This window comes from Nelumbo nucifera, chromosome 7 (genome assembly GCF_055504915.1).
Source record: "Nelumbo nucifera cultivar China Antique chromosome 7, China Antique-T2T, whole genome shotgun sequence".
NCBI classification, from domain to species: Eukaryota; Viridiplantae; Streptophyta; class Magnoliopsida; order Proteales; family Nelumbonaceae; genus Nelumbo; species Nelumbo nucifera.
Genome location: NC_142655.1, coordinates 59,498,451 through 59,514,485, shown reverse-complemented (window position 1 = coordinate 59,514,485; position 16,035 = coordinate 59,498,451). Strand labels below are relative to the sequence as shown.

At 39.4% G+C, this 16,035-nt stretch overlaps 1 protein-coding gene across 2 annotated transcripts in view; it reads right to left on the bottom strand.

Moving 5' to 3' along the window:
- EMB1135 (RING/FYVE/PHD zinc finger superfamily protein) overlaps window positions 1-16,035 on the bottom strand; it is a 104,678-nt gene that overhangs the window by 3,973 nt on the left and 84,670 nt on the right. For both annotated transcript variants that reach the window (XR_735563.3, XM_010262504.3), the window contains exons 28-29: window positions 669-722; window positions 480-582 (exon numbers count right to left, since the gene is read on the bottom strand). Coding sequence is in view for 1 of the 2 variants with exons in the window: in XM_010262504.3 (XP_010260806.1) it covers window positions 480-582; window positions 669-722 (157 nt within the window). In the remaining variant the exon portion in view is untranslated. The remainder of the gene's footprint in view (window positions 1-479; window positions 583-668; window positions 723-16,035) is intronic.

Sequence of the window (16,035 nt, the reverse complement as noted above, 5' to 3'; positions counted from 1 at the left end):
ACTGAGAAACCTACACTATGCATCTTCTAGCTGCATAGAAGGGGGTACATTTTCCATTGCATCAAGCAATGAAATCTGATACGCCAAACAATGAAATTCACCTTTCTACTTGTGAGAACATTACAGAAACCAGCCTCCATAAGAAATAGTTTATCTGACCTCATGGGAAGAAATCGGCAGGAGAGGACAAACATCAGACATGGTCATTTCATAATAATAAAGAATGCAGTGCAAAAGATCAAATAAATGAGGCACAAAGTCCATTGCATTCTGGCACAAGCCACTGATACTTTTAAAATATTGCTTATGAACTGAAAATTCTAAATTAATTAAGCTCTGATGAACAAATAGCACATATAAAAGAAAAAGAAAAAGTTAGGACCTGATATGTCATTATCAAACTTATAGCTCAAGGAAGAGCTCCACTAATCATTAAGAATAAATAAAGCCTGAATGGGTAGAGGTCATTAAGGATCTACCTGTTTAGAGGAAACTTCATATTCATCTTGCCAACCTTTACAGGCCTTCTCTAATGATGAAATTTTTCTGTACTTGCTTTGTAGCTCTGTTAAAGGCATTTCCCTGGAATAAGTCATTATATCAGTTGAAACATAAAGAAAATTAAAAACAAAAGTTTTGATGCATCATTATCTAACTTCCTTTAATACCTTAATGCCTCCCCAACAGCAGGCCGGATTATCTTAAACATTCCTGGAACAGAACTGAAATAACGAAAAGAAGGGAATCAGTATAAACAGTAGGTAAAAGCATTCATAAAATGACATTAAATATTAAGAAGACAAGGTCATGAGTTAAGTAGACAGAAAAGAAGAGAGTATTAAGATTGTTTTTTCAGATTGTTAACTGTTGGAACTTTATTAATATGAATAAGAGAATAATTATATAATAGGATGGAAAGATATGTTGGGTTAGCCAAGTATATTATTGTGGTATGTTCCCCCAAAACAGTCATGCCCTGTTCACTATTGTTTGGGATGGAACATGCCAAACTATTGGCTGATGTTTGCACCCAATTGACAGTTTCATCTAGCTCCCCAAGCAGGTACTCAATCTTCCTGATTAAGTACTCAATTGAGTGGGATTCGACCTACTGTTATGTTCTTTTCCCTCTTATTTCTGCTGCTGCCCAGTGAGGGGCAGTTACGTCATTCTCTATATAATTAAAGATGAGCTATAAATATTAGGGTAAAGGGCAAATTTCTTAAACTACCCCAACTGTTTAGCTAATTGACAAATTGTACCCTTGCTGTTTAACTATTGTCTTAAACCACCCCTACTGTTTCTGACAATTGACTAGATCTACCCGTTGTTAGAACCCAATATTACCGTGACATTTAAATTTTTTTAAAACCCAATATTACCCTCATCCCCTTCCTCTTGACGCAGCAGCAGGACTATTTTTGTACTTTTATTTGTTGTATAGCTATTCTTTGTACTCTATTTCTTTTGTACACTAAGGGCATATTTGTCCTTTTTATCTTTTTAATATAAATATATCTTTTAGGGTGTCAACTGACACATTGTGTCACACCCACCAATCGGCTGTGTTTTCTCTCTCTCTGACTTTTCGATCTGACTCTGACATGGTATCAGAGCAGGTCACGATCTGATCTGTATTCGCGAGGCTCTCGAGTGCTTTTGGATCCCTTATCTGAGGCTGCATTCGATCAGAACTCTACGGACACTTTTCCTGGACTGTTGCGCCATCAGATATCTCTTTTTTGTTGGATCTCCCTCCAGAGGCATCAGATCAGGCTGAAACTTTGGATCTAGTGTCGCCCAGAGCAGATCTACCGACTCTAATTGGTTTGGTTTGAATCAGATTTGATTTAGAAGGGTTTTGAGCCACTTGTGAGTTCGGCCGACCCTTACAGTTTCCTTTTCTGGACATCGGCTGAAAGGTACCTCTTTCTTTCCTCTGTTTTGAACCCTACTCTTTGTTTAGAAGTGTGGTTTTCTTGCCCTTGTGATTCAATGGCATCAGAAAGGATGGAAGTTCTCCCTATTAAGTTTAATGGTACGAACTATGCACTTTTTTTATCAAACGTACGGACTATGCACTTCGGAATTTTAATTTTCAATTTCATGTGGAGGCAAAAGGTCTCTGGGGATATCTGGATGGATCTGTAGTTAAACCTAATGATTCAGACATTAAGGGTCTTAATCAGTGGAGAATTGGCAATGCGAAAAATCGCATCATGGATCCTAGGATCGGTTGAAACTGATATTGTAATTCCTATGAGAGGATACAGGACTGCCTATGAGATGTATGAGTATCTCGAGAAAGTATATCAACAATCAAACACCTCGAGATAGTACCAGATAGAGGTTGACATCTCATATTATCAAGGAGAAAGGAAGGTCCAGGAATATTATGCTAGGTTTATTAACCTTTGGACAAAGTATGAGCTTGTACACATGGGAAAGGATCCATCGGAATGTTGTGTGAAGTATACGAAGGAACATTTTGATAGAAGGAAGATTATGCACTTCCTAATGCATCTCAGGCCTGAGTTTGAAGTTGTCAGATCTAATATCCTAAGCCGAGGAACACTTCTTGAATTGGATACTATTCTTGAGGAAATTCTGAGGGTTGAAACCATATTTGCCATACAGACTACTCTGGATGGAAGAAAAGAGTCCAACATTGATACTGTCTTACTAGCAACAAAACCAAAGGGGAAGGAACTCTAAAGTACAGTGCTATGAGTGTAAGAAGTTCAAGCATGTTGTCTCCCACCTCATGAATGCACGAAGTTAACTACACAAGCAGCTTTGTGTGCCTTTATGGGGTACAGTTCGGAACATAGAGGGTTCCTTTGCTATGATCCTTCGATTCGTCGTATTAGAATCTCTCGTAACGTAGTTTTTCTTGAAAGTGTGTCCTTTGAACATATTGTAAAATTCCCAACTCCTATTTCCTTGTTGCATGGTTTTGATAATACAGGTACCTCATACATTCCTTTGTCACCTCCGCAACAACTTCAAACCTACTTCAGGAAGCAACGACCTTCTTCAGTCTCAATGCCCCTTCTACTCCACTACCAGTTGCTGATCCAGTCACTCCAGCTACCTCAGTAATCCCCCTGAACCTACTATTCCCACTCTACACCGTTCTAGTAGAATTTCTCGCCCACCTGACTGTTATGGTTTTTCACCAAATCATAGATCTTTTTCCGCTGTTTTATCTACCACATACATTCACAAATCTTACCAACAGGCCATAATAGAACCACACTGGAAAGATGCCATGGATTCTAAGATTTGAGCCCTTCTTACGAATAACACTTGGGACTTGGTCAAAGCTCCACCTAAGACATCTCTCATAGGAAGTCGATGGGTCTACTCTATGAAACTAAAATCTGATGGGAGCCTAGACAAATACAAAGCTAGGTTGGTTGCACAAGGCTACAAATAGGAATATGGGATAGACTATGAGGAGACCGTTGCTCCTGTAGCTAAGATGACCACATGACCACTTTACAACTTCTGATGGATATATCTGCAGCCAAACAGTGGACAATCCATCAGATGGATGTCAAGAATGCTTTTCTCCATGGGGAGTTGAAAGTAGGGGTGATCATTTCAGCCTGGCCTAGAAAATCCGAGCTTGGGCCTAGGTTTTTTGTTAAGGCCCGACCAGGGCCTGCATCAAGCCCGCAAAATTTAGGGCCGGGATTGGGCCTAATTTTTTAGGCCCAACCTGAATGTTTAATATATTAAATAGAAATTAATAGAGAATTGTAGGAGATTAAAGATTTCAATCCTACGGTCTTAGATCTTACCAAATTCTAATCTAGTATTTAATGAAATATAGAAATTACTAAAAAGAAAGTATTAAATCCTAATCTTCTCGGCTCTCTCTCACCAATTTCACAAAACCACCGTCACGCCCAACTCTCCCTCTCTTACCAAAAGACGCATCTTCTAGTGATGAAGACTCCATTGATGAAGATAAATCTGAAGTTTAGAGTGGTTGCAAGTTTTGGGTAAAATTGAAACTGTTCTCAATGTTTTATTACTTATTTTAATTTTAACTATTTTTCATAGTTTGCTAATATCTTTTTTATTTCACTTTTTATTTATATGAGTTGAATGAAAGATGGAGCCCCTTATAGAGATGTTTAAAGTTGTTTTGTGGATATTACATAACAATGGATGGTTATTTTTTGATAGATATCATAGGTTCTAGGTTGATTTTTTGTTGATAGAAGAATTGGTTTGTTAAAATTATCATTTTTAGCATACTAATGACCAATTGAAACTTATAAATTACAAGGTATAATTATTTAATTTCTTTTATGTTAGAAGCTTTTATCTTGATATTAAGTTTAAATTTTCTTATAGGTTACTATAGTCTCCAAGACAATAAGTGAAAAAAAAAATACAATTGTTTAATTTTGGAACTGAAATACAATAATTAGGCCCAGAATCTTGGTTCGGCCCGACCTGGGCCCACATAGGGCCGGGCCCGGGCTTATATTTTTAGGCCCATAATGCGGGGCGAGCGAGGCCCAGGCCTAGCATAAGCCGTTGTTATGAAAGCAAAGCCAAGCCCAGGCCCGACCCATGATCACCCCTAGTTGAAAGAGAGTTTATATGAAGCCCCTTCCTGGATATTGTACAGACCTACAACTTGTTTGTCATTTGAAGAAGTCACTTTATGGCCTGAAGCAAGCTCCTAGGGCCTGGCTTGAGAAGTTCAGATCTGTCATCACTAATGCTGGCTTTATCAAGAGTTCTTCTGATTATTCTTTATTTATCTTAAGGCGGAAGTAGGGAGTAACGATATTACTCCTCTATGTCGATGACATTCTCATTATAGGAGATGATATAGAAGGAATTGCTAGGCTACAACAATTACTCAATGAGTCCTTTAAGATGAAGGAGTTGGGGCCTTTGACATATTTCTTGGGACTTGAAGTGAGTAGAAACTCTCAGGGCTACTTTGTTAACCAACAAAAGTATGCGACTGATCCCGTCAAACTGGCAAATCTTAGTGACTCTAAGATTGTGGATAGCCCACTAGAACTGAACTTGAAACTCAACAAAGATGATGGTTCTCTCCTTGAAGATCCTATCTTAGTGACTCGGCCAGATATATCTAGTTTAGATAGTGAGCCGGTTTGTGTCTTCTCCAAGACAACCTCATTTATCTACAGTTCATCGGATCATTAGATATGTGCGAGGCACCCTATCACATGGGATATTCTTCTCTTTCTCATCCTTTATTAGCCTTATGGCTTATGCGGATGCTGATTGGGCTGGTTGCCTTGACACTCGACGATCCACTACTGGTTGGTGTGTATTCTTAGGCAACTCTCTTATCTTGTGGAAGTGCAAGAAACAAGCTATTGTGTCCAAATCTTCTACTGAAGCTGAATACAAGGCTATGTCATCCGTGTGTAGTGACATCCCTATAACTTCGGGCTCCTCTATTTGAAATACTTCATGAACCACCATCATCTGTTCCTCTCTATGCAGACAATGTCAGTGCAATTAAAATTGCTTCCAACCCCGTCTTCCATGAGCGCACCAAACACATAGATGTTGATTGCCACTTCATCCGTGATCTCCTTCTTGAGGGTACCATATCTCTTCCTCGTGTCTCCTCCAGGCTCCAACTAACAGACTTGTTGACTAAAGCAATGACTCGGGCTCGACATCTATTTCTCATGGACAAACTGATGCTTATTCCTAGGCATCAATTTGAGGGGGAGTGTAGAGACTGTGAGAAGATCTAGCTACATGGCTATTTTATTTGTTGTATAACTATTCTTTGTACTCTCTTTCTTTTGTACACTAAGGGCAGATTTGTCCTTTTATCTTTTTAATATAAATAAATCTTTTAGGGTGATGACTGACACATTGTGTCACACCCACCAATCGGTTGTGTTCTCTTTTCTCTCTCTCTGACTTTTTGATCGAACTTTGACACTGAACACCGACACCCCCTCCGATGCCATGTATCCTCTTGTCCCTTCGATTTTCATCACCCAGTTGTTTGACTTTTGTATTTTGACGATGGTTTCTCCATAATCTCCCTGCTCTTTTCTTTTAGCTCATTTGACTCAAAAACATGAACACCACAGAAATTCTGAGAATGACCCAAGAACAAAAATCTCATCTTAATAAACAAAAAAGATAAAGTTGATGAGTGTGCGGTTGACCACCACCACCATCAAAAACACAGTGACACCAGAACCAAATGAATGCCCAATAATGACCATCTTATACGATGACCCAATATCAACCCACCCACACCACAATTTCTTTAATGTCTCAGATTCCTGATTCAACAACCAAACCGCCAATTTCAATAACCCATGATTTACATGCCCGCCATTGAACATCTGCATTCCCAATTTTTTGGTCCATATAAATGATTAAAGTCTTGTAATTAAACCATCAAATCTGGCATTGAGTGCATAAGAACAGCAATTCTAAACAAATTCCAGAATGCACTCTTATCTAATAACCAAATTTCCAATTACAAAATCAATGAGTTCTTAAAAGTCTAATGGATGCATAAACCTACCGTGAACAACTTTAATCACCTCCAGCCTTTCAATAAACGTAAGTCAACCCACACGTTCCACAGTACTGTTTATCCAAATGGTTAGCGATAAAAATCCTAGTCCCACACTCCTGATTCGGGAACTCCTCCCTCAACTTTTGAACCTTGCCCAATTCCTCAACCTTGTAGAACTGCAAGGTTCTCACTGTTAAACAGTAAGTTTTGTAATTGCTCAACCTTGTAGGGGTGGTTTAAGACAATAGTTAAACAGTAAGTTTTGTAATTGCAATCACCTCCCTTGAAGCTTCTCACTGTTGCTGAAACCTCCCCTTTAAGTTTTGTAATTGCAATAATCTCCCCTGAGCTGTCTGACATAGTTGCAAGTAGACCCCCTTTGTTAAAATACTTTAACAAGAGACATGGAAATGTCCCAAATACCCATGTAGTTACTATTAAGGCTGGTTTCTACCGTAAAAACAATATAAACTTTATGAACAAAAAAAGAGAGTTTAAGGTTGCAGTATTACCTTTGAGCGATTGATATGAAGAGAAAATTTGGAAAATTAACATTTTGGTCAAAGTGACATGGGTATTTTCGACATTTTCATGCCTCTTGTTAGAGGATTCTAACAGAGGGGGTCTACTTGTAACTGTGTCAAAAAGTTCGGGGGAGGTGATTGCAATTACCAAAATTCAGGGGAGGTTTCAGCAACGGTCCAAACTTCAAGGGAGGTTTTAGCAATTTACCCTAAATATTATTTGAGGGGTTGGACAAAATAGAATGATCTGCAGCCCGTTCTTCTATTCTCTTTTCAACCTTCTGCATTTCTTTTTCTTTTTCTACTTGCAGGACAGGTTTGACTTTAGTTATAGTCAGCTGCCATAGACCTACTACATGCCAAATGGGTTTGAGAATTATAATGGTAATGTCATAGCTTGTAAGTTCAATGCAGCGTCACATTAACAATAATTAATTGTAGGCTAAAATCCAAGGAATTCTGGGATAGTGTAGCTGAAACCTATTCAAAAGCATTAAATCTGGTGAAAGCCTACCAGCCAAGAAACAAGATAAATAATATGGAACAGGGGAGAAATCACCGGCACTATATTTCTTCATCTTGAAGTCCATCTGGCAAGAGACTGATCGTTAGGATTTTGGAGACCATAGAATGGGAGAGCCCAATGATGCAATGACTTGCAGAAATTTGGTAGAGTGCAATAGGGTTTTTGAGTTTCTCGCGGGATTTAATCAGGAGTAATGATATTACCAGATCCAGACAACACATTTTCACCAAGGATAATGTGACGCTATCATAGGCCTACTTTCATAGTGAGGAGAGCAGGAGATATGTGATGTTGCAAGCACCACCTCATGACTATTTAGCCCACATTTGCATGTAGCTCAAGATTATGTAGTTGATCAAGAGGGTAAGGAAAAGGTGGTGATTTTTGACTTTTGTAAAAAGCTAAAACATACCAAAGAGGCATGTTGGAAGCCACACCAAATTTAAACCTAGCCTACGTCCACGGACGAAGGAGGAGCAGAAACCCACTACATAGTCAGCAATGAAGAAATACAGGGTTGTGCACTCACAACCTCACTCACAGAAAACCCTAAACCCCAAATACACCCAATGTCTCACTCTTCTCTCACAAGACAAAGACCAAGTATACAAGTGAGACAACCCCCAAAATACATAACTCTTCATATTCGATTCCACGAAACAAAAACATACATCAATTAACCCACCAAATTCAATTCTGAAACTGCCCAAAAACCATATCCAAAGGATTCTCTATTCACACCCTCAAAAATCTAGTAATATCAGAATCCATTCCAAAATTGTTTTTTCCAATTATCTTGAAAAATCCTTTATTTCTCATTCTAACTTTCCCAACAAATCACAAAAGGAATGCAGCTCCAGGCAATTTTTACCTTCTTATTTCCTTGAAAAATAAGCTATAGTGCAAATATTTCTTTCAGATATCTTGGAATCCACATATCAATTTTAAATAATCTCAAAAAATAGTCCCAAATGAAATTCAAAAATGTAGCAAAAAAATAAAAGGATGAAACAAATAGCATCTGCCTGTCATTTGACTCCTCTATTTTGATGTGATTTTGAATCAGGATGATATTCAACACCATCAACCATGCAAATACTTCAACCCTAGGGGTAATTGGGTTCCCCCAAACCCCCATCAGATTTCTCAGCCAAATATCATAAGGATTTAACAGAAAACACCTCAATCATAGTTTCCTACTTCCTTTCCACAATCTTAAATCAGACATCTCCACTTGCATCTCTATTTTCTGTAATTTAGCTAACAGGCTTACAGTCTTTAACCTCCCAATCAAATCACAGCCTTCTAAATTTTGGACACCACACCACTACACCCTGATTCACTTCACAACATTCAGAAATTGAGATGTTTTCCTGCTCAAATTTATAATGTCTTGGAGAATCCCACGACTTGGACATAAGTAGGCAGAACCTTCCAGCCCCCATCCAATCATCCTCCCAAAATTTTATATTTGCCCCATCCCCTACCATAAAAGAAACATAATTTAACAATGCTGAATAAAAATTCAAAATTTTCCACACACAAACCGCATAGGATGATTTCATCTCCTTTGAATCCCACCCAAAATCCACTACACCATACATACAGACAACCACCTTCCTCCAAAGAGACTCTTTCAATACCAACTCTACAAAAACCATTTTCCCAACAATGCCTTATTGAATAACCTTACCCTTCTAATCCCTAATCCCCCATCCTTGTCCCAACAATCCTAATCCCACTTCACCAAATGATACTTTTTTTCCTTACCCCTTAACACTCCACAAGAAATCCCTTTGCATCTTTGCAATTGACTTTGCCACTAAGGTTGGAACTTTGAAAAATGACAAGTAATAGACTGGAAGATTAGAAAGCAATCCTCTCCCTAAATGATAATTATTTCACTTTCCACCCTCCCGATATCTCATCAATTTTATCCAACACCAGTTGCCAATCTGCAATCAATTCTATCCAATCTCTACGACTCTATCAATCATCATATTTCCCAACACTTGTCTCTCTTGTTCTTTGGTATTACCGTTACTTGACTTATGATTGCCTATTACCTTCATATAGATTTATCCTTGCTTCATTATCCTATAAGTTTGTTCAAAACATGTGTTAGAAACATTGTCCAAGCCTAAGTGAAGAGCAGCTATGTAGGATGGGATAGATGCATTATTAAAGAATCAAATATGGAAGGTTACTGATTTTTTGAAAGGAAAAGAACCAATGGGATGTAAGTGGGTGTCAATCATCAAGTATAGGGTCAATGGATCAATTAAAAGGTAAAAGACAACACTCAAATTAACGTCATTGACTACTTGGAGACATTTCGCTTATGGCCAAACTGAACACGACTCAAATTTCATTCTCTTAGAGCTTCTTATTCCTGTTAATTTTGTACTAGTTTGATGTTAAAAATGCATTCTTGAATGATGACTTGAATGTCCAACTAGGTTTGTATGGCACCACTGATGCAAGTATCCAAGCTTAAGAAATCACTCTAAGGGTTGAAACAATCTCCTAGAGTGTGGATTGATAGATTGCAAGGAGAACTGTTGAAGGCAAGATTGATAACCCTCATTTTTTTATTAGGAAGAGACTTTTATTAAGATTGAGAGGAAATGCTATGTACAACTAATGATTGAACCTTCTACCAGAAGTAGCTGAAACAAACAAAATCCTTTACAATATTCTCCAACACATTTGCTCCCTATTTACCCCTTGTCCAGCAAAAAAACCATTTGCCAAGCTTTGAATCCAAAAGAATCTTGGGTTCAAGTCTTGTGTATGCTGCCTGATCTCCTTCACCATTTGTCTAAGCCACCATGAGCCTCATTATAATGTTGATAATATAGTGATTATGAACATTTTAAAGATAGAAAAACTTATAAGCAAATTTTGAGCTGAGTTTCAAATCAAACACTTGGGAGAGTTCTAATGAATCTTTGGCAAAGAGGTGGCCATATCAAAACATGACATATACATTCAAGTATATATGGAGCAACCTCTTGGCCAGGGTTTGTTGCTAAGGGGGAGTTTGGGTTACCTCTTCTAACAAGTATTACATCAAATTAAAACAGAATTAACCAGAACTAAAATTACAAAGCAGCCCAAAATAAATGTTCCCTTGAAGCCCCTTGCTTAGCTAACCCATCCACTAAGGAATTTGCTGATCTTCCCACCCAAAGAAAGATAACAGTCATGTTTCTTGTGATCCAGTTGACTTTCCTTAACGTATCTCTATGTCGCCACATAGCTGAAGCTGGTTGTTCTGCAATCTGAATACCTTGTACCACCGCTAACATCTCAGCTCTATTGGAGTCTCCTATTCCCACGGTGCCTGAAAACAATGCTAATATTTTGCTTTCATTATCTCTCAGCACCCATCCTATCTCCAATGGGCCTGGGTTTTCTTGGCTGCTTCCATCAAAATTCAGCTTTACCCATCCTTCAGGTGGAGGCATCCACACTACAAATTTCCTGTCCTTCCTTGTATGCCACCTCAAGAAGGCACTAATGGACTTAAATAGTGCTGAAGGCATGGTATGGCAACAGGGATGATGATGACCAAAACCATAGCTACCCCAATGGACTGCAACTAAGCTTGTTTCAGATTAGGGGGAGTTCCTTTATGGTTCAAGCTGATGTAGGAGAATAGTTGTAATGTGCAACACTGAACCATTTGACTAAAACCAGAGCTACCCCAATGGTATGGCAACAGGGATGATGGTGACCAAAACCATAGCTACCCCAATGGACTGCAACTAATCAATGACTGGAATTCATTAGATTAAAAGAATTTAGTTACAGAACTCCAAAGAGAGATAAACAGGCTTAACTCTCTCCAGGAAGATAACAAATGGAACCTGAATACAAAGCGAGCACCTTCCCATCCTCATCTCTGAAAACCCCTCCTACACCTGATGGACCTGGATTTCCCTCACTACTTCCATCAAAGTTCAGCTTTATAAGAACATAATTTGCCACCTCTAGCCAGCTATTCAGCAACATATCCGTAGAAATATCAACAAACAGGTCCAAGGATTTCAGCCAATGTACCACCCTCATTGTTACTACTTCAATAAGACATTCTTCACTTCTTTCAACTTCAAGAAAATTCTGGTGTTCCTTTCCTCCCAAAGAGAGTCCAGCAAACAGCAGCCCTCACACATCTCCACATTATCCTTCCCCTTTTGTTTGGCCAACTAAAGAATGAGGGGCTAAACAAGCTATGAATGTTTGGCGGTGGGGTCCACCTGCAACCAAAAGAGGAAAGAAACCATTCCAAAAGATCAGTAGCAAAGGGGCAAAAAACTAATAAGTGCTAGGAGCTTTCACCATTAGCCTTGCAAAGAATGCACCAATTTGGAGACAAGCACCAAAAAGGCCTTTTTCTTTGGAGAACGTCACAAGTAATACATCTTCCGAGGAAGGCTTCCCAACAAAAGGCTCCAATCCTTGGAGGAATAGGTTCACCCCAAAAAAACCTTAACTAGAAAGTTTTGTGCAAATGGACTGGATGAAGGTAGTAGGGACTTGAAAAAAGAGGCACAAGAGAAGGTTCCAGAGGGAGTTAAGGTCCATAGTCTCTTATCCCTCTCAAAAGGATCCAACACCACCCGGTCTAAGATCTGAACCAGGCTCAAAACTTTTTCAACCTTTACATCTCTTAAGCTTCTTCTAAGCCCTAGATCTCAATCAAACCCAAAATTAGACTCGGAAGGAACTAGAAAATTGGACACAACCTTGCCCTAAAACTGGGAGATTGAAAACAAGGAAGGAAATTGGTCTTTCAAAGGTATCTCACCCACCCAAATGTGCTCCCAAAACTTTAACTGATTCCCAGAGTAGAGGTCATACCAGATGTGCTGCAAAAATGAAGGAAGAATGGCATGACCATGAATACTTAAAATTACCCTCATCCATAGTTTATCCCTCTTACCTCCCAACCTCTACAGCCATTTCCCCAACAAGGCTTCATTTTTTCTTCGTATGTTACCTAAACATAACCCTCCATCAGCCCTACTCCTAGAGACTAGTTCCCAATCCACCCTGTTAGAACTAGCCGAATAAGGGTAGATTAGTCATTTTATTTCTATTAAGTTATGTGTTTATGTGGTAGTTTTAATAGAGACTTCCTGTCCCATACTTAAGTGGGGGCAGTTTAGTCTTTGTACTACTAATTGAGGCTAATCCATATTAGGGTCGACTGATAGGGTTTAGGCTATCAAGTTCGACTGTTCTCTTCTTCTTCTTCTTCTTCTTCTTCTTCTTCTTCTTCTGGTTCGAACTACTGTAGCTACAAGACAAACATGGTATCAAAGCAGGGCGTTGCTCTCTAAATCTCCTCCCCTGCTCCTCTCTGTTCGTGACCTCATTTTTTTTTCTTCTTTCTAGGCTGAAAATGGAGAACACAGATTCGACCTAGGTCTAAGAACACTTCAGTCCTTCTTCCTCTGTGCAGAACTTGACTGTTTTTCAAGAAAAAAACAACTTCAGAAGTGGATGGTCGACTGAAGCTCTCCATCGGAGGTTGGTTACCTTTTTTTTTGTGTTGTTGGTATTTCTGGGTTGAAAGCCTTCAAAATCTGCTTGGACTGATCAGAACCTAGAGAACTAGGTTGTTTGTAGCCTTGGTTCTTGGAAAAAGGTCCAAGAACAGGCTGTGTTTACAGTGGCCGAATGGTGTAAGGGTATTTTTGACCCTTTTATGTGGGTTTGTAGTTGTTTTGAAGCCTTTGTTGGTCACAAGTGACTTGTTGAATGACAGGTTACTGTAGTTGATGTTTTCTTTGGACTTGTAATGCCCTCTAAAAAGGTCAAAGAAATCTGTACCATGTGTGACAGATATGGTTGTGTGGTGGTGCTTGTGATGCTCAATCTCTATTGAGCAGCTTCAAGAGGGCTTGTATGTGGTCAGTGAGTTGCTGAATTAATGTCAGTGTGATTCATGGTTTTGTGAAATCAGTAGTGGTGTGAAAGGAAAAATAGACATATTGTTGAAGTTGAAAGGAGCCTTTTGTTTGTTTCACATGTTCCCACAAGATTTTGGTGTGATGCTGTTCTTACTACTACCTATCTCATAAACCGTATGCCATCCAAGGTTTTAGGGTTTAAATCCCCCTTTAGTCTTCTTCATCCAGACAAGGATCTCTTCCCGATTCCTCTTTGTGTGTTTGGTTGTACCTGTTATGCTCACATTCCAAGTGCCCAGAGACATAAGTTTGAACCAAAAGCCCACAAATGCATCTTCCTTGGTTATTCCCCCACACAAAAGGGTTATTGTTGTTTTGATCCAAAGACTGGCACTCGACATGTCTCTATGGATGTTACCTTTGATGAGCTTTCTCCTTTTTATGGTTCCTCTCAGGAAGGACATTGTCAACAGGGGGAGAGTCTGTCACAAGTATTTGCTCTTCCTCTTCCTGTCCCAGTTGAGTCACTTGACAAGCCTATATCCTCACCAAATGAATCAAAGGAGGATCAACCACTTCATTCCTCTTGCCCTAGTGCCCCTATTTCTTTACCTCCTCGTCCTACCCATAGTCCCAAAGTGTATCAAAGGCAAAGATCCAAGAATGAGCAAGTTGTTTCCCTTACAACAGATGAGGCTCATACATTCCCAATCATAGATGAGATAACAGGTACTGCTTCAGCCTCTTTGGAACCATCCTTCCTAGATCTTGATGTCCCCATTCCTAGGTCTGTGTCAGAAGCTCTTGGGATTCCAGAATGGAGAGATGCCATGAAGTCTGAAATGGATGCTCTACACAAAAATGATACTTGGGAGGTGGTGAATTTGCCTGAAGGGAAGGATCCAGTTGGGTGCAAGTGGGTCTTTACCATTAAATACAGGGCTGATGGGACTATTGAGAGGTACAAGGCCAGACTTGTTGCCAAAGGCTACACACAAACATATGGGACTAACTACCTAGAGACCTTTGCCCCTTTGCCAATATGACATCTGTGAGGGTTCTCTTATCTCTAGCAGCTCACTTTGATTGGCCTCTTTATCAGTTGGATGTAAAGAATGCATTTCTGAATGGTGACTTACATAAGGAGGTCTACATGTGTCTCCCTCCAGGAATGTATGGGAAAGATATGCAAGGAAATGTATGCAAATTGAAGAAATCACTTTATGGCCTCAAACTGTCTCCTAGAACCTGGTTTGAGAAATTTAGAGTTGCACTTGTTAAATTCAGCTATGTTCAGACACAGTCAGATCATACTCTCTTTGTGAAGAAAAATGGATCTCTAGCAGTGTATCTCATTGTGTATGTTGATGCAATTATAGTGACTGGTGATGATGCCTCAAGCATTCGGGCCCTTAAGTCTTTCCTCCATATAGAATTTGAGATTAAGGATCTAGGGGAGTTGCGATACTTCCTTGGCATAGAAGTTGCTAGATCCAAGGATGGGATTCTTATTTCCCAGAGGAAATGTGTCATTGATTTGTTGTTTGAAACTGGAAAAATGGGTGCTAGACCAGCTGCAACTCCCATTGATATGAGTCACAAACTTTCAGCTTCGGATGGAACATTGTTGGAAGACAAAGGGGTCTTTCAGAGACTTCTTGGAAAGCTTCTGTACTTGTGCATGACTCAGCCAGATATTGCGTATGCTGTCAGTTGTATTAGCCAGTTCATGCATGCTCCTAGAGATACTCATATGGCAGCAGTAGAACGAATTTTGTGCGATCTGAAAGGCTCTCCAGGAAAAGGAATTCTATTTACCAAGCATGGTCATCTGAAACTTGAAGCATATACTGATGCTGATTGGGCTGAAAATATTGATGATAGAAGATCTACTTCAGGGTATTGCAGTCTAGTGGCTGGTAATGTTGTCCCTTGGAGGAGTAAGAAACAATCAGTTGTGGCCCGATCCTCTGCATAAGCAGAGTATAGAGCCATGGCACATGGAGTCTCTGAATTGTTGTGGCTAAGGTCCTTAATGGAAGAACTTGGGATTGATCATGACAAACCCATGATGTTGTACTGTGATAATCAGGCTGCCATCAACATTGCTCACAACCCAATACAACATGATAGAGCCAAACGTATTGAGATTGATAGACACTTTATTCGAGAAAGAGTCTCTTCCGGTGAAGTGTGTCTTCCATTCATTACTTCTGAAGGACAATTGGCAGATTTCCTCACCAAGGGTATTTCCAAGGCAAGGCTTCAACATGACACTAGCAAGCTGGGCATGATTAACATCTATGCTCAGCTTGAGGGGGAGTGTAGAGGAGATGGGCCGAATAACCCATAGGCTGTCATTCTATGATATGTTTATGTTTTCCTCTGTAATGGGCCTTTTTCTGGTCCCATACTCTTATATACTCTATTTTTGTAATTTCTTGCCCACCCAAGGGCCTCTCTGTAATAATTCAAAGATTAACTTAATACAATGTTTTAGAGTGTTAGAGG